This window comes from Staurois parvus, unplaced genomic scaffold, assembly GCF_062004578.1.
Source record: "Staurois parvus isolate SC_StPar_1 unplaced genomic scaffold, SC_StPar_1.0 ptg000965l, whole genome shotgun sequence".
NCBI lineage: Eukaryota > Metazoa > Chordata > Amphibia > Anura > Ranidae > Staurois > Staurois parvus.
Genome location: NW_028318761.1, coordinates 903,798 through 928,915, shown reverse-complemented (window position 1 = coordinate 928,915; position 25,118 = coordinate 903,798). Strand labels below are relative to the sequence as shown.

At 47.2% G+C, this 25,118-nt stretch overlaps 1 protein-coding gene across 1 annotated transcript in view; it reads left to right on the top strand.

Annotated features, from left to right (window-relative positions):
• Positions 1-25,118, top strand: part of LOC149441625 (uncharacterized) — a 120,128-nt gene that overhangs the window by 75,847 nt on the left and 19,163 nt on the right. The window contains exon 4 of the mRNA XM_089657118.1: positions 16,971-17,731. Within this exon, the coding sequence (XP_089513244.1) occupies positions 16,971-17,731 (761 nt within the window). The remainder of the gene's footprint in view (positions 1-16,970; positions 17,732-25,118) is intronic.

The following is a 25,118-nucleotide window of genomic DNA, read 5'->3' as shown; positions in this document are numbered from 1 at the left end:
GTAAAAAATAAAGTTACACCCAAGCACACAACATACCCACCAAACAATTTTGAGCCACACATATACCCATGTACGAACGTAAACGCACATATTATTATTATTATTATACAGTATTTATAAAGCGCCAATAGTTCGCTCAGCGCTGTACATTACAAAGGGGGACAGAACATGTGACAGAACAATACCAATACAATGTGATACACGAGGGGTTTGAGGGCCCTGCTCTTTCGAGCTTACAATCTAGGAGGGAGGGGATGGTGGCACAGGAGGAGATAGCTGTGGGGGATGGAGTGGTAAGAAGAGTGGAGGAGGTTGGCAAGTTAGCAGGGGGTGGGGTAGGCTTCCCTGAAGAGATGGGTTTTCAGGGTGCGCCTAAAGGAGAGGAGAGTAGGTGATAATCTGATGGGTTGGGGCAGGGAGTTCCAGAGGATGGGTGACACCCTGGAGAAGTCCTGAAGGCGGGCATGGGAGGAGGAGACCAGGGAACTAGAGAGAAGGAGGTCTTGTGAGGAGCGGAGTGTGCGTGCTGGGCGGTACTTGGATATTAGGTCAGTGATGTAGTTCGGGGCAGTATGGTGGACAGCTTTGTACGTCAGTGTTAGGATTTTGAATTTGGTCCGTTGCGCAATCGGAAGCCAGTGGAGGGATTGGCAGAGGGGGGTGGCGGAAATGGAGCGGTTGGAAAGGTGAATGAGTCTGGCAGCCGTATTCAGGATGGACTGAAGCGGGGATAGCCAGTGGCGAGGCAGGCCAGTGAGGAGGGAGTTGCAGTAATCGAGTCGTGATATGATGAGGGAGTGGATGAGCTGTTTAATGGTTTCTGGGGTTAGGAACGTGCGGATTTTAGCGATGTTGCGGAGGTGGAGTCTGCACGAGTTTGTTAGTGATTGGACTTGGGGCTGGAAGGATAGGTTGGAATCCAGAATGACACCAAGTACTCTGGCCTGCGGGGCGGGTTTGATGGTGGCGTTGTTGGATGTGATGGAGAAGTCAATGGGGGGCGGGGTCCGGGCTGGGGGGAAGACAAGAAACTCGGTTTTGGAGAGGTTCAGTTTAAGGAAGTGGAGCGACATCCAATCTGATATGTTGCTCAGTAGGTGTGTGATTCGGGCGGAGACCGAGGGGGTGAGGTGGGGGGTTGAGAGATAGATTTGTGTGTCGGTTGCATAGAGGTGGTAGTTGAAGCCATGAGAGTGTATGAGTTGGCCAAGGGAGGAGGTGTAGATGGAGAAGAGAAGGGGCCCAAGGACAGAGCCATGAGGGACCCCAACAGAGAGGGGGAGTGAGGGGGAGGTGGTGGCATTATAGGTAACGCTGAAAGAGCGTTGTGACAGGTAGGATGAGAGCCAGGAGAGAGCAGAATCTCTGAGGCCGAGGGAGTGTAGTTTTTTGAGGAGGAGGGGGTGGTCGACTGTGTCGAAGGCCGCAGAGAGGTCAAGGAGTAGGAGCACTGAATAGTGGCCATTAGCTTTGGCGGTTAGAAGGTCGTTGGAGAGTTTGAGTAAGGCGGTTTCGGTGGAGTGTAGGGGACGGAAGCCAGACTGTAGGGGATCGAGGAGGTGGTTGTCGTTGAGGTGAGAGCATAGGCGGGTGTAGATGAGGCGCTCGAGGAGTTTAGATGTAAATGGGAGCAGGGAGATGGGTCTGAGGTTGTTCGGGTCATTGGGGTCCAGGGAGGGCTTTTTAAGTATGGGGGTGATGTGTGCATGTTTCAGAGGGGAGGGGAAAGTGCCTGAGGAGAGGGAGAGATTGAAGATGTGGGTGAGGGAGCGTAGGATGGAGGGGGAGGGAGGTCGTAGGAGTTGTGAGGGGATAGGGTTGAGGGGGCAGGTGGTGAGGCGGGCATCAGAGAGGATCTTGGAGACTTCCTAGATGGTGGTAAGGTCAAAGATGTGGAGTGTTGGGGGAGCTTCAGTATGAGGAATGTAGGGTGGGGTGGAAGTGGAGGTCAGAGCAGTGGTGGGGCCGTGGGAGAGGGGTGAGGAGGGGGTGGCTGAGGGAGGGGGAACGGGGTTGGAGGGAGTTTGAGCAGCGACGAAGTCCCTGCGGGTTATGTCGAGGGGGAGGAGGGATGAGGGGGTAGCTGTGTGAGAGGGGACGGGTTGAGAGAGCATGTGAGTTGCGGCAATGTGCTTGCGAATTGTGTCAATCTTGTTTTTGAAGTGATTGGCAATCTCAAGGGTGGTGAGTGAGGTGCTGGGTGGAGGTGGGGGTGGAGAGTAGAGAGTTGAAGGTGGAGAAGAGTCGGCGAGGATTGGAGGAGAGGGTCTTGATGAGGGTCAGGAAGTAGGCTTGTTTGGCTGCGTGGAGGGAGGAGGTGTAGGTGTGGAAGGCAGATTTGTAGCAGGTGAAGGCTTGTTGGGATTTGGTTTTGCGCCATAGTCGCTCCAGGGCACGACTGTGTCATTTGAGGGTTTTGGTGTGATCAGTCTGCCAGGGCTGGAGCGGTCGGGGTCTGATGTTGCGTGTGGTTAAAGGCGCTAGTGAGTCAAGGGCTGTTGACAGCGCGTTGTTGTACTCCGTAGGAGAGTGCAGCAGGGGAGGTAGAGTCAGTGGGCTGGATCCAGGTTTCTGTGATCGCTAGGAGGTTGAGGGAGCGGGAAACAAAGAGGTCGTGGATGGCGGTAAGCTTGTTGCACACCGATCGGGCGTTCAGGAGTGCACATGAAAACGGGGGGGAGATTTTAGGGAGCAGGGGGACAGATACTAAGTTGCGGGGGTTGCGGCAGGACGTGGAGGCAGGAGGGTGTTGTGCAGGTGAGGGAGGTGGTGGAGGGCCAGGATTCGGGGAGATGTCTCCCGCGGCTAGGAGGAGGAGAAGGGTGAGAAAGGTGGCATGGGAGCGGGATGTGCAGGAGCATGAGAAACTACTAGTGGAGGTGTTTGGGTCAGTGTGAGAGTGGAGTAATAGGAGGAGGTGGTGGGTGCCTACATATCAGGGCGCCTACACGTGAACATCGATTGTGATACACGTTACATTCACCGCGCACACTGTAGTGACAGCAATAATTCTAGCGCCAGACCTACTCCATAACGTTAAGCAGATTGTGACTTAGACCCCACGCCCTGAAGAACCCCGCGCTGTGGGTTGCTAGAGACTCTGCCAGGCGGTGCATGACAGATATCCCCCAAATGTCAGGACGGTACAGATATCCCCCAAAATTTCAGAACGGTACAGATATCCCCCAAATGTCAGGACGGTACAGATATCCTCCAAATGTCAGCACGGTACAGATATCCCCCAAATGTCAGAACGGTACAGATATCCCCCAAATGTCAGGACGGTACAGATATCCCCCAAATGTCAGGACGGTACAGATATCCCCCAAATGTCAGCACGGTACAGATATCCCCCAAATGTCAGAACGGTACAGATATCCCCCAAATGTCAGGACGGTACAGATATCCCCCAAATGTCAGGACGGTACAGATATCCCCCAAATGTCAGGACGGTACAGATATCCCCCAAATGTCAGAACGGTACAGATATCCCCCAAATGTCAGAACGGTACAGATATCCCCCAAATGTCAGAACGGTACAGATATGCCCCAAATGTCAGCACGGTACAGATATGCCCCAAATGTCAGCACGGTACAGATATCCCCCAAATGTCAGCACGGTACAGATATCCCCCAAATGTCAGAACGGTACAGATATCCCCCAAATGTCAGGACGGTACAGATATCCCCCAAATGTCAGAACGGTACAGATATCCCCCAAATGTCAGCACGGTACAGGTATCCCCCAAATGTCAGAACGGTACAGATATCCCCCAAATGTCAGGACGGTACAGGTATCCCCCAAATGTCAGGACGGTACAGAAATCCCCCCAAATGTCAGGACAGGACAGATATCCCCCAAATGTGAGAACGGTACAGATATCCCCCAAATGTCAGGACGATAGAGATATCCCCCAAATGTCAGGACGGTACAGATATCCCCCAAATGTCAGGACGGTACAGATCCCCCAAATGTCAGGACAGTACAGATATCCCCCCAAATGTCAGGACAGTACAGATATCCCCCCAAATGTCAGGACAGGACAGATATCCCCCAAATGTCAGGACGGTACAGATATCCCCCAAATTACCTCTTTTTGCAAGTAGACAGTCCAACGTATTTCATAAGAGGCGTGGCAAGTTTTTTGAAGTTGTAATTTTTTGTCATATTTTTTCGGAAAATGAAAACAAATAAAAAAAATTATTTGCACTATTTATTTTATTACATACTGTCACCAGTGCAGTACAGCGTCACCATATAACTGGCATGGCGGTGATCAGGGACACTGACTGGTGACAGTATGAACAAAAAAAATTATACTTTTTTTATTTTTTTATTAGTTTTAATTTTTTATTACACTTTTTTTATTTTTTTTAGATTTTTTTCATATTTTACTATGACCAAAGTAGTATAATATTACCATAGTAACATTGTACTACTTTGGGGAAGTGATCTATATATTTTTTTTTTTACACAATTTGCTTATAGCAAAGAATTACTTTGCAATAAGCAAACATTTACCTGAATGAAATCGATTCATTCAGGGTTTTTTTGTGCTTAGCTGTGATTTGGCCACAGCTAATCATATGACACAGCTGGGCTGTGATTGGCCCAGCTTGTGCATGTGATCACTGTGACCATTCACAGCTAGACACACTTGTATACAATGGATGGCGTGAAAGGAAGCCATCCATTGCATACAACTATCATGTGACCTGCTGTGATTGGTCACAGCAGGTCACATGGTACTGGCAAAGGAGCACATATCTGTTATCAGCCGTGTCCGAGGTACACGGCTGGTGACAGACTGCACCACAGCGTTGCCCTGCGGGCATGCGCAATACACTCTCCGGGAAGGACGCCATATGGTGTCCACCCGGAGTGACGAGTTATTCGCCCGGCCACCATCTAGCTATAGGTTGGGTGGCAACGTGTTAATCTGGAGGGAATGATCTCAGTGGAAAGAGTGTCTTGAGTGGGGGAGGGGTGACAACACTAGGGAGAGAGTGTCCTCAGAAGGGGAGGGGGAAAGGTGTCCCCAGTGCAGAAAAGGAGAGAGAGGGGTGTCATCAGAGGAGGAAAAGAGAGGAAGGGAGTATCCTCAGTGGAGAGGGTGTTTTTAGTTGAGGAAGGGTGTCCTCTGTGGGGGAGAGGGTGTTCTTAGTGGAAGAGGGGAAGGGTTTTTTTTGGGTAAATGACACCAGATCAAAGTCCTCCTGAGAAGTTCCTAAAAAAAAACCTGTCTTGTCTATGTAAAAAAGATAACTTTAGCTGAACATTAGAAAGCACAGTGTATTCCAAGGTGGCTAGGAGGTAAACTGACCCCAACTTTGTTTGCCTACAAGGAGGAGGACAATGGTCTGTTTACACAAGTCCTAAACAAAAGCTCCATTGTTCTCTGAGTTTCATTTCTCCAGAAGGAAGAAGCTGGTCTGGCTGTACAGATCACACAGGTGGAGTCTACACTGCAGTCTGCATTGTCAGCCGAGCAGCTGAAGGAGTCCAACATCTAACCATCTACTAATCAGGCGTACTCTTGGAGCACCACCTACACAAGACTCACCTCGTCCATCTAGACTGCTCACTAGAGCTTCTTCTACAGCCTCTGACCCATCACTTCTCTCCTCTGCTGGAGGCACTTTAATAGGATCTATAGAGGGACAACACCGGCCTCATATTGTACATCAGAATCAAGGAAACAGCAGAGATCCGGCCACAGGGGAGGTAGGAAACATCAACGCTGCAACAAGGGATCTCCCACTCACCCAACCATCCCAACAGATGATTCATCATCAACAGAAATAGACGGAATTGTCACCTTCTCCTCAGCTGGACTGACATCGGGTAAGATGGACCTTCTGGGGAAAGGTTTGGGTTTTAGCCCTAAAGGTATCATGAAGAAGTTTTTGTTGGCACAGGACTTGTATAGATGTTTTAGGAATATTAGATTGAAGGGACATTATTCTTGGAGAGGTGATATTGAGGGATCATCTGTAGTCACACCACTGAGTAGGTCTGTCTGAGGTTGACAGACAAAATGGAAGTTTCCACCACCCACTACATATGCAGCAGCAGAAATGGTTCTTCATTTGGATGATAAAGATGGTAAAGTATGACAGTCTATAATCAGGAACTCTGGGGTCATATCCTAATAATGGGACCATTGAGGAGAAAGGTGCATTGCCATCATTAGCAGCAAGGGGAGATATAAAATTGAAGCCAGCTAATAAGGGGGGATGGGTGGTCATTCTGGACACAGCATGTGATGACAATGAGACACTGGAGAGTGTAAAATCTGGTGCAGCTCTGCATAGGAACCAATCAGCTTCCAGGTTTTTTGTCAAAGCTTAATTGAACAAGCTGAAGTCAGAACCTGATTGGCTCCCATGCACAGCTGCACCAGATTTTGCACACTCCAGGTTTAGTAAATCCGCCCCATTGTGTCCATCTGAGATGGTTTGTGCCAGATCCCGGGTTGTGAGTTCCATTCAGTACAATGTCTTTGGGTTCTCTTGCTAGTTGACTGCCCCCTTGTCCCTTGTTAGTTGAGGTGTTTGTAGTCATAGAGGTGTTGGGTCATGATGGAATGATGTTGTGTCAGGTGAATGGTAGGCTTTGACCTGGTTTTATCTGCCAGCTCTGTGTTGATTTGCTGAGTTTTCTATTGTTTGTTATGTTCATCCTTGGAATGTCCATCCTTAAATCTGATGAGGCTAAGATGGCAGTCAGAGCAGCCGCATGACCCAGAGCTCCGGTCGCCCCCAAACTCCATCCCACTCCCACCAGCTAAACTGACTTAACAGCGGCCACCCCGACCCTCCTTGACCCCCCCTGTACCTGGAGAGGAATCCACCAACGTGCCCTATCCGCCACCTCTGCCACGCTGGTCCCATCACCACATGGCCTGAATCTCTGCCGCCGCCGCCATGCTGGTCTCATCACCACACGGCCCGGTTCTTTGCCGCCGCCGTCACCGATGGCCACATCCAAGCTCCTCGGGCCCTGGACACACCAGGAGAGGGGAAGCCACCACCCTCTAAGAAGTGAAGCCGCCGCCCAAGCCTCCACGGTGCCTGTCCCTGCAGCCCCGCCCAGGCCTCCCGAATCCACCGGCCCTCCAGACAAACCACCCACAACCTGATCAGCTGCACACAAGCAGCCTGCATATAAGCTAACGCTGGGTAGCAGCAGGCAGGGGGCAAGCATTGGTGCCCCCCAGCCCTACCTCTGCCACCAGGGCCCTATAACTGCCCAGGACTAGTGCAGCACTCCAGCACCCAGCCTCGCATGGCCTGCTGTGGCCCACCAATGTGCACCCCCCATGACACCTACAGGGAGCCTGCACGGCAGCACCACCACCCGCACGGCCACCACCACCAAAACGGGCCACTGAGAACCAGGATGCCTCCTCTCCAGCCCGAGGGGTTAAAGACACTTCCACCACCCCCACCCTGTGAGGGAAATCCACCACCACCAACATGGACAGGGTAAGCCACCACCACCAACTCAGCACCCCTGCTCCCCACCATGTGCTACAAAGCCGCCCCCGTGCCCCGCCACCGCACAACCCCATGGCCCATCATGCGAGCCTGCCACGTGGCCTACAGCACATGCCGGGCCCTACAACACCTATAGGTGCCAGACCCTGCCGCTCCCACAGACGCCGGACCCTACGGCACCCACTAACGCTGGCACACAGCGCCCACAAGCACAGTTGAGAGAAGGCAAAACTGCCATCACCTCCGGGATGCTGCCACACTGCCGTTTTTCTCCACAATGAGGGGAAGCTGCCATCACCCCCAACAAAGCTTCCACCACAAACCCAGGGGATACCACCAGAACCTAGAGGGCCACAGGAGCACACAATTCTCCAAGGACAACCACAGTCAACCCACACACCAGCACCACCACCCTGGGACTTCCACCTGGACCCTGAACCCTGCCAAGCATGTCTCCACAAGAGCACACGCAAGTTGCAGCCACACATCACTCCTGACCTGATCACCCTGACAGCACTCACACCGACCCCAACCCAGCTCAACCCAAAGGACAAGTAACAGCCGCACAACTATCCAGATCCTTCCACCCAGGGACTACTCACACCAACCCCCATCTCTGCTCGACCTAAAGACACGAACCCTTGATGTAAGACACCACAACAAGAGACCCCACTGCTCACCAGACTGTCTACAATCAAGCGCCCCTGGAAACCATCCATCCTCACCCATTCCCCCCTCCTTACTCCCCTACACCCCAGCTACTAGAAGCCACAGCAACAAGATACGCCACTGCACACTGGACTATCGACAGCCAAGCCTCCCACCACTCCTATCTGCCACCCTTAAATGCCTCTTCCACTCCTTCTCATATTCCTCTCCTCCGTTCCCAAAATCTATTCTCTATATCACTCTGCTCCTCCCAGACAATTGTATATTGTGTCCTCACTGCTTCCTTCGCCCCTCTATGGAACCCACCACCTCCTCCTAACACTCCACCCTCCCACAGACCCGAACACCTCCACTGGCAGATTTGCTCGCTCCTGTACATCCCGCTCCGATGCCATCTTTCTCACCCTTCTTCTCCTCCTAACCTCCGGGAACATCTCCCCGAACTCTGGCCCTCCACCACCTCGCTCACCCACACAGCACCCTCCCGCTTCCACGTCCTGCCGCAACCGTTGCAACTTAGTATCTGTCCCCTTGCTCCCTAAAACCACCCCCCCATTTTCATGCACACTCCTGAACGCCCGATCGGTGTGCAACAAGCTCACCACCATCCATGACCTCTTTATTTCCCACTCCCTCAACCTCCCAGCGATCACGGAAACCTGGGTCCAGGCCACTGATTCTACCTCCCCTGCTGCGCTCTGCTATGGAGGTCTCACCTGGACCCACTCACCCAGGCCCAACTGTCATAAAGGTGGTGGGGTTGGTCTGCTCCTGTCACCACAGAGCACCTTCTGAGTCCTCCCAAACCCCCCCTCTCTATCCTTCTCCTCCTTCCAGTCCCACTGCATCCGACTATTCTCCCCAACCCCCCTGAAGGTTGCCATTATCCACTGGCCTCCTGGACCTCTATCCTGCTTCCTGGATAACTTTTCCTCCTTACCATTCTTCCTCTCCTCCGAGCTACCCACCATCATCCTTGGGGATTTCAACATCCCTGTCAACGTTGACAACCCGGCCACATCCCATCTCCTCCACTTAACCTCCTCTTTTGCACTTGCACAGTGCATACAATCCACCACCCACTCTGACGGAAATATCCTGGACCTTGTCTTCTCCAACCGCTGCGCTCCCCACAACCTCACAAACTCCCCCTTCCCTCTCTCTGACCATAACCTTATCACCTTCTCTATCTCCTCGTCCTCCAATGCCTACCCCTCCAAATATCTTACCACCACCAGTCGCAACCTCCGCAACCTGAACCCTGCCCCCCTCCAATCTGCAGCTGATCAACTCCACGACAGCATCCTCCCCCTGTCCTGCCCCGGCTTGGCTATGACTGCCTATAATAACACGCTATCAACAACCCTTGACTTACTAGTGCCTTTAACCACACGAAACATCAGACTTCAACCGCTCCAGCCCTGGTAGAATGATCACACCAAAACCCTCAAATGACACAGTCGTGCCCTGGAGCGACTATGGCACAAAACCAAATCCCAACAAGCCTTCTCCCTCTATAAATCTGCCTTCCACACCTACACCTCCTCCCTCCACTCCACCAAACAAGCCTACTTCCTGACCCTCATCAAGACCCTCTCCTCCCATCCTCGCCGACTCTTCACAATATTTAACTTCCTACTCTCTCTGCCCCCACCTCCACCCAGTTCCTCACTCACTGCCCCTGAGATTGCCAATTACTTCAAAAACAAGATTGACATTATTCACAAGGACATCGCCGCAGCTCACACTCCCTCCAAACCTTCGACTTTACTACCATCGAGGTGGTCTCCAAAGTCTTCACTGATGCCCACCTCACCACCTGCCCCCTCAACCCTATCCCCTCACAACTCCTACAACCTCCCTCCTCCTCCATCCTACGCTCCCTCACCCACATATTTAATCTCTCCCTCTCTTCCGGCACATTCCTCTCCCCTCTGAAGCATGCACACATCACCCCCATACTTAAAAAACCCTCTCTGGATCCCAATGACCTGAACAACCTCAGACTCATCTCCCTGCTTTCACTCACATCCAAACTCCTCGAGCGCTTTGTCTACACTTGCCTAAGCTCTCACCTCAACGACAACCACCTCCTTGATCCCCTACAGTCCAGCTGCTGCCCCATACACTCCACCAAAACTGCCCTATTCAAACTCTCCAACGGCCTCCTAACAGCCAGATCCAATGGCCACTATTCTGTACTCCTACTCCTGGACCTCTCCGCAGCCTTCAACACAGTTGACCACCCCCTCCTCCTCAAAAAACTACACTCCCTCGGCCTCAGAAATTCCGCTCTCTCCTAGCTCTCATCCTACCTATCACAATGCTCTTTCAGCGTTACCTATAAGGCTACCACCTCCCCCTCACTCCCCCTCTCTGTTGGGGTCCCCCAAGGCTCTGTCCTTGGGCCCCTTCTCTTCTCCATCTATACCTCCTCCCTGGGCCAACTCATACACTCTCACAGCTTCAACTACCACCTCTATGCCGATGACACACAAATCTCTCTACCCCTCACCTCACCCCCTCAGTCTCTATCCGAATCACTAACCTACTGAACGACATATCAGACTGGATGTCACTCCATTTCCTTAAACTGAACCTCTCCAAAACCGAGCTCCTTGTCTTCCCCCCAATCCACACACCACCCCCTACTGACTTCTCCATCACATCCAAAAATGCCACTATCAGACCCGCCCCGCAGACCAGAGTACTTGGTATCATTCTGGACTCCAACCTTTCCTTCCAGCCCCATGTCCAATCATTAACAAAGTCATGCAGACTCCACCTCCGCAACATTGCCAAAATTCGCACGTCCCTAACTCCAGAAACCAATAAACAGCTCATCCACTCCCTCATCATATCACGACTCAACTACTGCAACTGCCTCCTCGCCACAGGCTATCCCCATTTCAGTCTATCCTGAATTCGGCAGCCAGACTCATTCACCTTACCAACCTCTCTGTTTCCGCCACCCCCCTCTGCCAATCCCTCCACTGGCTTCCGATTGCCCAATGGATCAAATTCAAAATCCTAACACTGACGTACAAAGCTGTCCATAATACCACCCCAAACTACATCATACATACACCTAATATCCAAGTATCACCCTTCACGCACTCTCTGCTGCTCTCAAGACCTCCTTCTCTCTAGTTTCCTGGTCTCCTCCTCCCATGCCCACCTCCAGGATTTCTCCAGGGTGTCACCCATCCTCTGGAACTCCCTTCCCCAACCCATCAGACTATCACCTACCCTCCTCTCCTTTTGGCATGCCCTGAAAACCCACTTCTTCAGGGAAGCCTACACCACCCCCTGCTAATCTTCCTACCTCCTCCACTCTTCCTACCATTCCATCCCCCACAGCTACAGTATCTCCTGTACCACTTTCCCCTCCCTCCTAGATTGTAAGCTCCAAGGAGCAGGGCCCCCTCATGTATCACATTATATTGTGTTGTATTGTTACTGTTTTGTTTGTTGCTTGTTCTGTCCCCCTTTGTAATGTACAGCGCTGAGTGAACTGTTGGCGCTTTATAAATTCTGTATAATACTAATAATTAGGGAGGACAGTATGATGTTGGAGTGAGGACATTTTGTTGTGTGGTCTCTGTTAGTTGTAATAGTTTATTCTCAGAGGCTTCCTTTTGTCCCTGGAGGATGTTTGGGTCTGTGTGTATGATGATATGTTTGGGTCGGTGTGTATGATGATATGTTTGGGTCGGTGTGTATGATGATATGTTTGGGTCGGTGTGTATGATGATATGTTTGGGTCGGTGTGTATGATGATATGTTTGGGTCGGTGTGTATGATGATATGTTTGGGTCGGTGTGTATGATGATACGTTTGGGTCGGTGTGTATGATGATATGTTTGGGTCGGTGTGTATGATGATATGTTTGGGTCGGTGTGTATGATGATATGTTTGGGTCGGTGTGTATGATGATATGTTTGGGTCGGTGTGTATGATGATATGTTTGGGGTTGGTGAAATACGGATCATTGATGACTCCTATCGCTTGTTCAGTTGTTGAACTTGAATTTTGTTGTCTCTTGTTCCTGGGAAGAGCCGTTTGGTGTTTAGATATTTCCCATTGGAGTCTATTATTAACAAAAAGTATCCGGAATTTGTTGCCTGTTCTTGTGGTTTGATGATTGTTTGTTTGTAGGGATGGGCTTCATGTTCGACTTGAACCTAAGTTTGATTTGAACATGGGCCGTTCGTGTGTTCGGCAAACAGAAACGGTACGGGCATTCAGTGGGCTGTTTACCCTGACAGTGCATTGTGATTGGACAAAGCAATGCACCTAACCACAAGTCAGGTGTAATACTTTGACCAATCACAGTGTGTGGTGATGTCACAAGGGGGCGGGGTATATAAAAACTGTTGTCATGGGCACAGCTGTCAGCCAGGAGCCAGCATCGCAAGCAGAGTTTTTTCCCCCCTTTTTTGGGTAGCGGTGGTGGTGGCATCGTGATTGATGTTGGATCTACTTTGGGGGACATTTTTTAAAATGTTTATTTTTAATAAAGGACTTGTCAAAGACTGTCTCCTATCATTTTTTACACTACACTTTTTTTGTGAATGGGTAGCAGTATCATATACAGCCTACTCATTCACATAGGCGGGGGGGTGGGATCTTGAGGCCCCCTTGTTAAAGGGGGTTTCCATATTCCAATAAGCCCCCAGGCTGCAGACCCCCACAACCTCAGGCTACGGTTGTGGGAAAGAGGCCCTTGTCCCCATCAATATGTGGACAAGCACCCCCCCATGTTGAGGGCATGTGGCCTGGTATGGTTCAGGAGAGGGGGTGCTCGCCTCCTGATATGGATTTTTGGGGGACCCCCATACCATTTTTAAAAAAATGATTGGCATAGAGGGTTCCTCTCAAAATTCATACCAGTCTCAAAGTGCTTGGTGTGGATGAGAGGGGGGACAACAAGTTTTTTTTTTTTTAATTGTTGGGCAATGCTGACAATTCTTTTGACATTCAGCTGTCGGCAGGAAACCCCACTGACACCAGGAACATGAATGAATGTCTCACTACTAAAATACGGCGTGACTTCATCACATAACTCATGCCGGATATTAGTAACTGAGCGGGATCTTCATACTCAGATGTGGTAAGACAGCTCTCAGTCCTTCATGTTTGACATTCACTGTAGAACATTCTGTAGGTTCGGATGTTTGACCGCGACCTGAACAGGGGGGTGTTCGGCCATCACTATTTGTGGTCTCAGGATTAGTAGAGTTGTCTTGGCTATTGCTGGTCTTTGTCTTGTTACATTTCGGAAGCTGATTGGTCTCACCGGTCTGTTGTTCCTTGATGGGTACTTTGTATAAATCATCCTCTTTGATTCTCTTTCCTGATTGTTGAGCTCCATTTGTATCTTTGGTGTCATTATCTCTTCCCTCAGTTGAGGGTTTTCTTGTTGTAATTATTACATTTTAGATCGAATTTCTAGGATAGATCTGGGGGGTGTTTGTGTTTTTAGCTCTTCTCTAAGCTGCTTATTTACATTTTCTCACTTGTCTTTGACATTTTTCTTTTAATTGAACAAAGTCTCTCCCTAGCTGAGATTAAGCTTGTAATTTTTGGATTTTTAGATGCACTTTCTGAACGTACCTGCAAATCGAATCCAAGCATTCTGGTTATCAACTCATACTCCCACCAGGCATGGATTGAGCAGGTGAACCCCATAATAATACATGAAAACCTAACTTCTCCTAGGAGACTTATGGCTCTCTGGCAGAACTGGCTGGATACTCCGGTACTCACTCCCCATACTTCATTTGTCATAGGTTTTTATAGGTTTAACTTTTTTAGGCCCCTAAAAATGGACCAGCCAATTGTACCCTACTAAATGGTGACTACATTGGAGGCCGATACTTGGTGTATGATCCTGTAGACACAGGCCTACTTGAACGGTGTCAGCTATCTATGTATGTACTGGGGAGAGTTACTTGCCATGTACAGGTGAATTGTTCTACGTTGCTTCTTTTTTCTCTTTTCATTTGTTTATAGAAAGTAAAAGTGACACCAGAGACAAAGCAAGTTATTGTTCTGTATGATCTGTAACATTGCCACAACTGCTTATACATTAGAATGTATGACTCCATTGTCTGGGCTGGATGTTGGATATACTGTGTGCACTTAAAAACTTAAACAATACAATTTAGTTTAATTTAAAAAAAAATATTATATATATATATATACAAATGATGATGTACAGTTGCAAGAAAAAGTATGTGAACCCCTTGGGATTACGTGGAGTTTTGCATGAATTGGGCATAAAATGTGCTCTGAACGTCATCTAAGTCACAACAATAGAAGAACACAGTCTGCTGAACATAATACTACACAAACATTAGATGTTGCCATGGTTTAATTGCACATAACATGTAAACATTCACAGTGCAGGGAGGAAAAAGTATGTGAGGCCCTAGCTTAATGACTTCTCCCAGAGCTAATTGGAGCCAGGAGTGAGCCAACCTTGACTCCAATCAGTGTGATGATATTGGATGTGTTGCTGACAGCTGTCCTGCCCTTGAAAAACACACACCTGTTTTGGGTTTACTGGTTTCAAGAAGCACTGTCTGATGTGAACCATGCCTCGCAGAAAAGAGCTCTCAGAAGACCTACGATCAAGAATTGTTGACTTGCATGAAGCTGGAAAGGGTTACAAAAGTATCTCCTTGAGCCTTGATGTTCATGTGTCCATGGTAAGACAGACTGTCTACAAATGGAGAAAGTTTAGCACTGTTGCTACTCTCCCTAGGCGTGGTCGTCCTATAAAAATGACTGCAAGAGCACAGCGCAGAATGCTGCATGAGGTAAAGAAGAATCCCAGAGTATCAACTAAAGACCTACAGAAATCTCTGGCACATGCTAACATTTTTGTTGACACATCTACAATAAGGAAAACATTAAACAAGAATGGAGTACATGGGAGGACACCACGGAGGAAGCCATTGCTGTCCAAAAAGAATATTGCAGCACGTTTGAAGTTTGCAAAAGAGCACCTGGATGTTCCACAGCCCTACTGGCAAAATATACTGTGGACAGATGAAACCAAGATTGAGTTGTTTGGGAAGAACACACAACACTATGTGTGGAGAAAAAAAGGCACAGCACACCAACATCAAATCTCATCCCCACTGTGAAACATGGCAGATGGAGCATCATGGTTTGGGGCTGCTTTGCTGCCTCAGGGCCTGGACGGATTGTTGTCATTGATGGGAAAATGAATTCCAGAGTTTATCAAGACATTTTGCAGGAAAACGTACGACCATCTGTCCGCCAACTGAAGCTCCGCAGAGGATGGGTGATGCAACAGGACAATGACCCAAAGCATACAAGTAATTCAACAAAACAATGGCTGCAACAGCACAGAATACGCCTTCTGGAGTGGCCCAGTCAGAGTCCTGACCTCAACCCGATTGAAATGCTGTGGCATGACCTTAAGAGAGCGATTCACACCAGACATCCCAAGAATATTGCTACACTGAAACAGTTTTGTGAAGAGGAGTGGTCCAAAATGACTCCAGATCGTTGTGCAGGTCTGATCTGCAACTACAGGAAACGTTTGGTTGAGGTTATTGCTGCCAAAGGAGGGTCAACCAGTTATTAAGTCCAAAGGTTCACATACTTTTTCCTCCCTGCACTGTGAATGTTTACAAGTTATGTGCAATTAAACCATGGCAACATCTAATGTTTGTGTAGTATTATGTTCAGCAGACTGTGTTCTTCTATTGTTGTGACTTAGATGACGTTCAGAGCACATTTTATGCCCAATTCATGCAAAACTCCACGTAATCCCAAGGGGTTCACATACTTTTTCTTGCAACTGTACATATGCTTTCTATATATATAACACAGGTGTCAAACACCTGTATCCAGATCCTGCCCTCTAGGTTATTCCATGTAGCCCTTGCACCTCTCCTGCAGGTACCCCTTGTCTCCTCCTCCACCATGTCTCAGCAGTCGGCAGCAGAGAGGAGAAAATAACTCCTCTTCCAAATCCTATACTTCTCAGTGCAGCTGCAGCATCCCCTCATCTCCGCCTCCCTTGGTCTCAGCATTCAGCAGACTCTGGTAATTGACTCCACTCCTCCTCTGGTCCTCCTCCAGACCCTGCACTTTCTGCTTTCCAGCTCTGCCCCCAAAGGAGGTGCACGGTGATGTTAGGGTGGGTGTGGGGTTCTTGGCATCTGATGTAATGGGGGGGGGGTGAGATGCTCTGGACATCTAGTCTTACAATTACAACTGGCCCTTTGAGGACAACCATAATGCTGACACAGCCTGCGATGATATATAAGATATATTTAATAATGATCATTAAAAATAAAAACCAACTTTAGCCCTTTTATATAGAATTCTGATTTTTATTTTTTTTGTACAGGTGGATTGATGAGCCACGTTTTTGGTCATGCTGGTGTTTGTGAATACAACTCAGTCACATGGGAAACCAAACGTCTGGGTGTTGTAATTGACTGAAAGTTTGTATCGCAGTTCACTGGAGGAGTCACACAGGACACAAGTCATATCCGTGTTCTAAATGTCATAAGTGCTTTGGGTCCTCTTCAACACTGATCCAACCTCAGAGGACAACATGAGAAAAGTCATTTCAGTGTTCTGGAAGTGACAATTGCTTTACAGTAAAGTCCAACCCATGTATACATAAGAGGAGTCATTTCAAGCTATTTCTTGTTTGAAACGTGACAAAGATTTTACAATGGAGGCAAAACATATCGCACACAAGAAGGTTCACTCTGGAGAGAAGCCATATCAGTGTTCTGAATGTGACAAAGCTTTTACATGGAAGTCATATCTTATCAGACACCAGAAGGTTCACACTGGAGAGAAGTCATATCAATGTTCTGAATGTGACAAAGCTTTTGCACATAAGTCAAGTCTTAACACACACCAGAGGATTCACACTGGAGAGAAGCCATATCAGTGTTCTGAATGTGACAAAGCTTTTGCACATAAGTCAAGTCTTAACACACACCAGAGGATTCACACTAGAGAGAAGCCATATCAGTGTTCTGAATGTGACAAAGCTTTTTTAACCAAGAAAAAGCTTATCATACACCAGAGGGTTCACACTGGAGAGAAGTCATATCAGTGTTCTGAATGTGACAAAGCTTTTGCACATAAGTCAAGTCTTAACACACACCAGAGGATTCACACTGGAGAGAAGCCATATCAGTGTTCTGAATGTGACAAAGCTTTTTTAACCAAGAAAAAGCTTATCATACACCAGAGGGTTCACACTGGAGAGAAGTCATATCAGTGTTCTGAATGTGGCAAAGCTTTTACACAGAAGTCATATCTTATCACACACCAGAGGATTCACACTGGAGAGAAGTCATATCAGTGTTCTGAATGTGACAAAGCTTTTACACAGAAGTCAAATCTTACCACACACCAGAGGATTCACACTGGAGAGAAGTCATATCAGTGTTCTGAATGTGACAAAGCTTTTGCACATAAGTCATATCTTATCACACACCAGAGGGTTCACACTGGAGAGATGCCATATCAATGTTCTGAATGTGACAAAGCTTTTGCACATAAGTCAGATCTTATCATACACCAGAGGATTCACACTGGAGAGAAACCACATCAGTGTTCTGAATGTGATAAAACTTTTAGACAGAAGTCAGTTCTCATAGCACACCAGAGGGTCCACACTGGAGAGATGCCATATCAGTGTTCTGAATGTGACAAAGCTTTTACAGGTAAGGCCGGGCTAATCTATCACCAGAGGATTCACAAGCTTGAGCTACATAGAGGAAACTCCAGAAGAAGGGGCAATATTAAAGAAGTCACAGCTGTCCCATTAGGCTCACAGGCCCAATGTCTTCCCACAAACTAGGGAAGACATGATGCTACTTAAAAAAAAAAAACTTTGAACAAACAGGACTCTAATGATCGGATTCATTGGTTTTAGTGATTATGTCCATCAGAAACACACCTAGAAGGCCTGTGAATATTTTACCTTTGGACATTTCTTCAGACAAGCAGCAATGACTGAACTGTATTCTTCATCATTCTCATCTTTATCCTTTTTTATGGAGCATTGACTGAACATGTAATGCATTTTCATCATTCACTAACTGAGCTATGTTCCCATGTGTTTTCTTCATTGCCAGAATCTGACCAACCAATACATGACCAACAATGCCTCAGTACCAGAGTCTAGGATGGGGTCCAATGGCTTCTTGCCATGCCTCTGAAACCTCATTAGGAGAGTCCATTCCAGGTTCTTTTGAGAACTGATACATCATAAGCTAGGCTTGAGGGTTCCAGCTAAGCCCACCTTGTCCACACCTCCCATTACATGTACCACCTCCTCTCCCATGATCAATGCCTCCTTTCCATGTTCCATCTCCTCTCATGGATGACAGCTTTGCAGGCAGGTCTGTAGCTGAGATACCAGCCAGATAGAGGTCTCTGGTTAGAGAGTAACTTCTTAAGCTGGTGTAGGCCTTCCAACATGGAGTTAATGCTGTTTTAGGGGATGTATTCAACAGTATCACCTACTCCCAGCTGACCACTTATGTTTCATCTGGTTTTCTCAAAAGGGATTCTATCAGGTGATGATTGGATGTCCTTGTTATCTTTTTTTTTTGTCCAGCTATTGCTCATCTCCATAAACTATTCACACGGTACAACTGCAAGAGATCTGAACTTACAAAGTGCTAAGTGTGCGGTCATATTCCTACCACTTCTTCTGGGAGACTGAAATTCCTCTTATTGGGGTTCACCTTAATGACTCTGAATGAACGGATCCCTTTTTGGGGCAAAGTTAGCAAAGAGCACTAATTATTCCTGGAAATGCTAAGACATCGGCACTAAAGTGTAACAATGGGCAAAATCAATAATTACATAAATGGTGCAATCTGTCATTAGCATAAACGTTTTATGTTTTTCCAAGTCTCCCCTCGTAATATTTTTATTACCTGTTGACCCTCCCAGTAGATCTGTTTTTTTCTGCTTCATGTAGAAGGCCAAGCTATTTGGCAAAAATTAAAGTTGGGGGGTAGGAAACACCATATAACACTGCTGGGGGTGCTTACAACTGTCATCTTCCATTCATATGGTGGGTTGAACCTTATAGAAATCCTGTTGCTGTAACTGCTGTAGAAGAGTTAGCTGGAGTTGGACTTTACTTGTTGTGTGTCTTACTTATAATCTATCTAAGACTTCCCTGTACAGGGTGACAACGCTGCTGTGTAATGTTCCTGCAGAATGATCAGGGTTGTCACCCTGTTACAGAAGGTGGGGAAATAACAGATCTACAGACAGGACCAACAGCTGATACAACTATGTTGCAGAGGGAACTCTGGGAATGCTAATGACAGATTGCATTACACATTCAGTTAGCAGACTTCCTGCTGTTGGTCTTCTGTTTGAATTGTGTTCTGATATTTACTGTCCTGCTGTAAAAGGTGTAAATGATTGCCCACATGTTTCCTGTATAGCAGGGAATACAACCTCATATCAGGAATATTAGCATGGGTACTTACCCAAGGGGATCATCTTTTTGGATTTGGAAGAAACATTTCACATGGTTTCTTTCCATTAATGACACCGATAAGGGGAGTCTCACTTACTTCACTAACAATAGGAGAGCCAATCACAGGCCAGTAACATTTCATGGTTTCTCAATGTAATTGCAGAATGTTTAATCCCCATTGGTCCAATGGATTCCTAGTCCTTCCAGATAACATTTGCTTCTTGTGTGGAAGGAGCACCCTAAAAAGGCTACCCTTCAATTGCACCCATAGATGTACTTTAGGTTATGTTCCCCCCCCATATCTGTAAGGGAAAGCCTCAATTTCTCCCAATACTCCCCTGGCCTTCCAGTGAGAAGAAACATTTTCTCTGGATTGGAGCTGCTTTATGCCAGGATGGGGAATCTAAGATAAGTAAGATGAACCGGTGTACTGGAGTCATGGATCAGGTAACCAATGACACCACTGATGTTATAGCAGAGCTGACAGCAGAAGTGGCTCCACCACCTAAGGTGTTGTCACATAACTGCATGGCAGCTGACTATCTCTTGGCAGACCAAGGTGGGCTCTACAAACTGGTGTCAGATAGAGAGTGTTGTACATTTATATTAGATCATGAGGATCTCAGAAGGAGATATCTACACAAGGTAAAGGAGTTCCAACAGGAACCTGGGTGGGAGGAGGTGGGATCCAATGTTTTGGGTGGGTTTAGATGGAACCTGGTTGAGTAATATGGTGGGTTTGCTTCTTAAGCCATTAGTTGCTACCATAGTTTTGGTTTTGAAATGTTATATATTGCTGTATTTTCTTTCACTGCCAGAGTTTATTTTGCTTTTGATTTTAGTTAATTTCACATTTTAGGCCATATGATTAGTTAAACCCCAAACATTTCTTTTATTTTCTGAAAGCAGAGACTCTGGAGAATATAATGGTGGTAGTTGCCATTTTTCATGTCACAGAATATTAGCACAGCTGTTTATCAAATACATATTTTCTGTAAAAAAAGATAATGTTAGTGCACAACGAACACAATATATGACCCAATTTGTTTGGTGAAATATAAAAGATGGGGTTGTCATCAAGTATATAGATACCAAACATGTCAAACTTTACACATTGTGCATACTTGTGAAATGGTGACAAACTTCAGTACCAAAAATTGTTCAAAGGTGACGCTTTGAGCCTTTATAGGTTATCAGTTCAGATAGTTAACCGTGAACGATGGCCTCAGAATGATTGTTCTCACTCTCGCTTGTGTAAATACGTAAAATGTGTCGTGTGATTTGTTTTATGGGTTTTTATAGTGTTACTTAAATTTTTTTCATCTCTTTTTTCACCTAACATGGCTTCTATCAGATAGGGGGTTGATAGCTCCCCGTGATAAATATTTCTGGTTACAGGTCCTCTTTAAAGAGACATCAGAACATTATTAGATCCCTAATGTTACCTCTGTACCCCAAGAAAGATGGTCAAGCACAGATCATGCCTAATCAGCTCCTTCCCAAACCATAGTGACTGGAGTATGACAGCGCTGAACCCAGAAATGACAATCTCCCACCTCCCACATTCATTCACTGAAGGGGAGATCAGAGATCAGATGTTTGCTGATCTCCTTCTGCTCTCACCACTGACATCCACCATGTCTGTCTTGGGCTTGCAGGAGGGACAGCTGAGCCCGGTATACATGGCGGGGGGAGGACCTTCAGTGCGGCTGAATCACTTCTACAAGAAATCCGACAGTTGGCCTAACAAATGTAGACAACCCCCGGGTGCTGTAGCTATAAGGCCGTGCTGCTGCTGATGGAAACCTTACATTGGCCGGAGTGAAAGGGTTCCACTAATGTACATCTGCCAAATCTGTATCTGAGGAGACCATAGAAGCAGCATTAGAAAGAAATGTGAGCATGGCTTCAGTCAGGCGATGTCCTGGTGGTCATGGTCTTGTTCTCCTTCAGGTCCTCTCACCTTGTAGATGGTGACATGGACTTGTTGTGTGGGAATGAGTAGGAGGAGCTCGGGGTTCTCTTGTACCCAATCAGCTTGTTATGGATAAAAGATGAAAGTGTCTTCTGGGAATTTACAGGGATTTGGATGTTTAGAGGGTCACATAAGTGGGTGGGGCTGGTATTAATGAGGGGTGTGTCATATGTTAATTAGTTTCTTAGCATAGATGATATAAATGGTATAAATAGATCCTTGAAATGTAAACAATCTATCTCTTTCCTTCTGTTGTTAAAGTGTCACATATATATGATTAATAAAGTTGAATTATAATTTCATCACACAATACCGTGGTCTGGGTTCTTCTACAACACATCCCCCCAAACATGTACTCTTCCAGTTATAGGGGTCGTGGTGGAATGGGACACCAGCTGATGGTATCTCTTAGGCCCCTTGTACATGGGGGGTCCAGCCCCTGTGGGTGCAATGCTGGCATTATAATACACCTGGTAGGCACAGGTACAGCGTCCAGCCCCGCTGCCTGCAGCCTGTCAAAGTCTACACTACAGCTGGACGGGGCTCAATGCTGCACCACGTTTACCTCGTGTTTAGGGCGCTCCATGTTCAGGGAGAAATGACCGCCATCCTGATCATACAAAGCATAAAGAAGATGTAGGCAGGTGCAGTCTGCTTCTTCTACTGTAGGGGGCCCCCAACCAGGGGGACATCCCAGCCTGGAGAGGAAGTCGGGGGACACTTGGTTTCTCTGTGGTTTCCCGGTTCCTGGAGACTGTGTGGAATGAAGGGGTCCATGGAGTCCTGGAGACATTTTTAATTTTTTTGTTTACATGTTTTAAAAGCCATTTATACCTTAAAATTACTTAAAACCCCCAAATATTATATATATTTCTTCACAACAGCAGACACACTAGAGGATGAATTGTTAGTAGTTCTGATGTTTTATGAGTTTTATTATTTTACACAATATTAGTGCAATGATTTATGAAAGGTACAATTTCAGTTAAAAATACAGTAAAGTTAATTTCTGGGACATAAATGTAATTTATTATCTGAGGTTTCAGTAAAATATAAAAGATACATTTCCCCGCACTGAATATAATGGGATCCCACATAGCAGTCGCTGTTCATATTCAGAATTCCTTTCTTACAATGGGATCTTGTGTCCGGATAAAATCTTTTATAGATCCCTTGTGACATTGCGTTCTCATTGTAAAATCCTAGATTTGTAAATCTGTCACTGATATTTATAATGGTTTTGTCCAGAAAAAGAATGGAGTGATGTGGAGAGATGGAAACATATGTATAGATGAGAGTTTGGTCTGTTGACTCCCCAGAGCTCCTTTCCATGAGAGATGTTTGTTTCCCCCCCAGAACTGAACAATGGTACGTTCCTAAATGGCCAGGCTGCTGGTTTGTTGAATCCAGAGTCTACATACAAGATGCCTCCACAGTGTACATTGATGGGGCTGGGAAGGCTGGTACATGTTGTTCATTTGCTCCGGGTGCAGGAGATAGGACAGAATCCCATTGTTGCCGGGTGTCCTCGCTTTCCTCAATTCTGTACTCACTTCATTTACAAAAGCAAACTATGTGAGTGGAGAAGGTGATTGTATCCGGCTGGAGCTCAGACCTGACAGGGACTCGGGATTTTGGGCCTCTTACGTCTAAGACAAATATAGTCTGAGTTGGAGAGAAGATAAAATATCATTTCTTCTCAGAGACATTCTGAGGGGTTTTCCACAATTTGTAATTGCTGACAATTCTTTTATGGACATTCAGCTGTCAGTGGGGAAACCTGCCGACAGATGAGGAGTCATCGGTTAGGGGTGTGGCCACCTGATTTCCAACCAATCATTAACAACCAGATATATTTCACACAGAATTCAGATAAGTCCATCAATTGTCAACAGATGAGAATTCTAGAGAATTCAGAGAAAGCTCCACCCTCATTACTTCTCCACCAATCAAGGATCTCACTCCAGTTACCCACTCACCTTGGGCCTGATTTCCATTGGTGTCAGTGAGATAAAATAAGCTCCATTATTGGTGTCAATGAGAATAAAGTGTACCACCAGCCCAGCATTGGTGGTCAGTGGTTTTACTTACCTGATCCCACCCTCCCTCTGCCTCTCTGCTGATGTCACAAATATACTTTCACTGTAGGAAAGGAGATAGTGGCTCCCAGCAGTCGGGTATAATTGCAGTGCCTGGTGATGGAACCCAGAGAGTGTTCCGGAGTCATCACCTCACTGCCACTCTGAAAAGTCCTGGAACCTGCCAGACATGGACATGGACATTCCAGAACACTTGGAAACAACAAGATTCAAACTATGAGACATTTCTTGAAGCTGCAGTTCCTCTGAGCTCCACCAAGTGATCTCCCTTCTATCCAGAGAGGAAGTGATGTCAGGCACAGACAGGAAGTGATGTCAGGCACAGACAGGAAGTGATGTAAGGTACAGAGGGGAAGGATGTCAGGTACAGACAGGAAGTGATGTCAGGTACAGACAGGAAGTGATGTCAGGTACAGACAGGAAGTGATGTCAGGTATAGACTGGAAGTGATGTCAGGTATAGACTGGAAGTCATGTCAGGTACAGACAGGAAGTGATGTCAGGTACAGACAGGAAGTGATGTCAGGTATAGACTGGAAGTGATGTCAGGTATAGACTGGAAGTCATGTCAGGTACAGACAGGAAGTCATGTCAGGTACAGACAGGAAGTGATGTCAGGTACAGACAGGAAGCTCTGGCTGAGGTGAGTTGGGAGGAAGTAGAGAAGAGACATTGCTGTGTCTCCCAGCAGACAGAAGATGTCAGTAATGAGGCTCCACCTGATGCTGGCTGCTGGGAAGGTATATAATCCCCCCCCCCCCCCGTAGTTTTCATCAGTGCCTCAGTGTTCTGCCTGTGAGCCGCTTCCCTGCTGGATCCTGTATCTTGTATACTTTCCCCTGATTCTGGTTTCCTGCATCCTGTTCCCCATCTCTGCTCCCCTGATTCCCAGTCCTGCCCGGTGTATGTCAGCTTCCCTCCATTTGTACACAGTGTATTATAGTCAGGTTGTTGGGTCGGTTATTTGCTGTCACATTTATTTGTCACTTTTGCTTTGTTTATGGTCTGTGGGTGTCGGAGGGTGTCGTGTCCATTAGTAAACGAGACTTAAAGTGATTGTAAAGGCAATTTTTTTTTCTTTTAAAACAAACATGTCATACTTACTGCTGTGTGTGATGGGTTTGCACAGAGCAGCCTGGATCCTCCTCTTCTCGGGTCCCTCGCAGGTGCTCCTGGCCCCTCCCTCCTGCTGAGTGCCCCCACAGCAAGCAGCTCATTATGGGGCATCCAAGCAGGCTCAGGAGCAAGCCGCTGCTCTGTGTATCCACAGAGCCCCCTCTCCCTCCTCATTGGCTCACTGGCTGTGATTGACAGCAGCAGGAGCCAATGGCCCCTGCTCCTGTCTCAGCCAATAAGGAGTG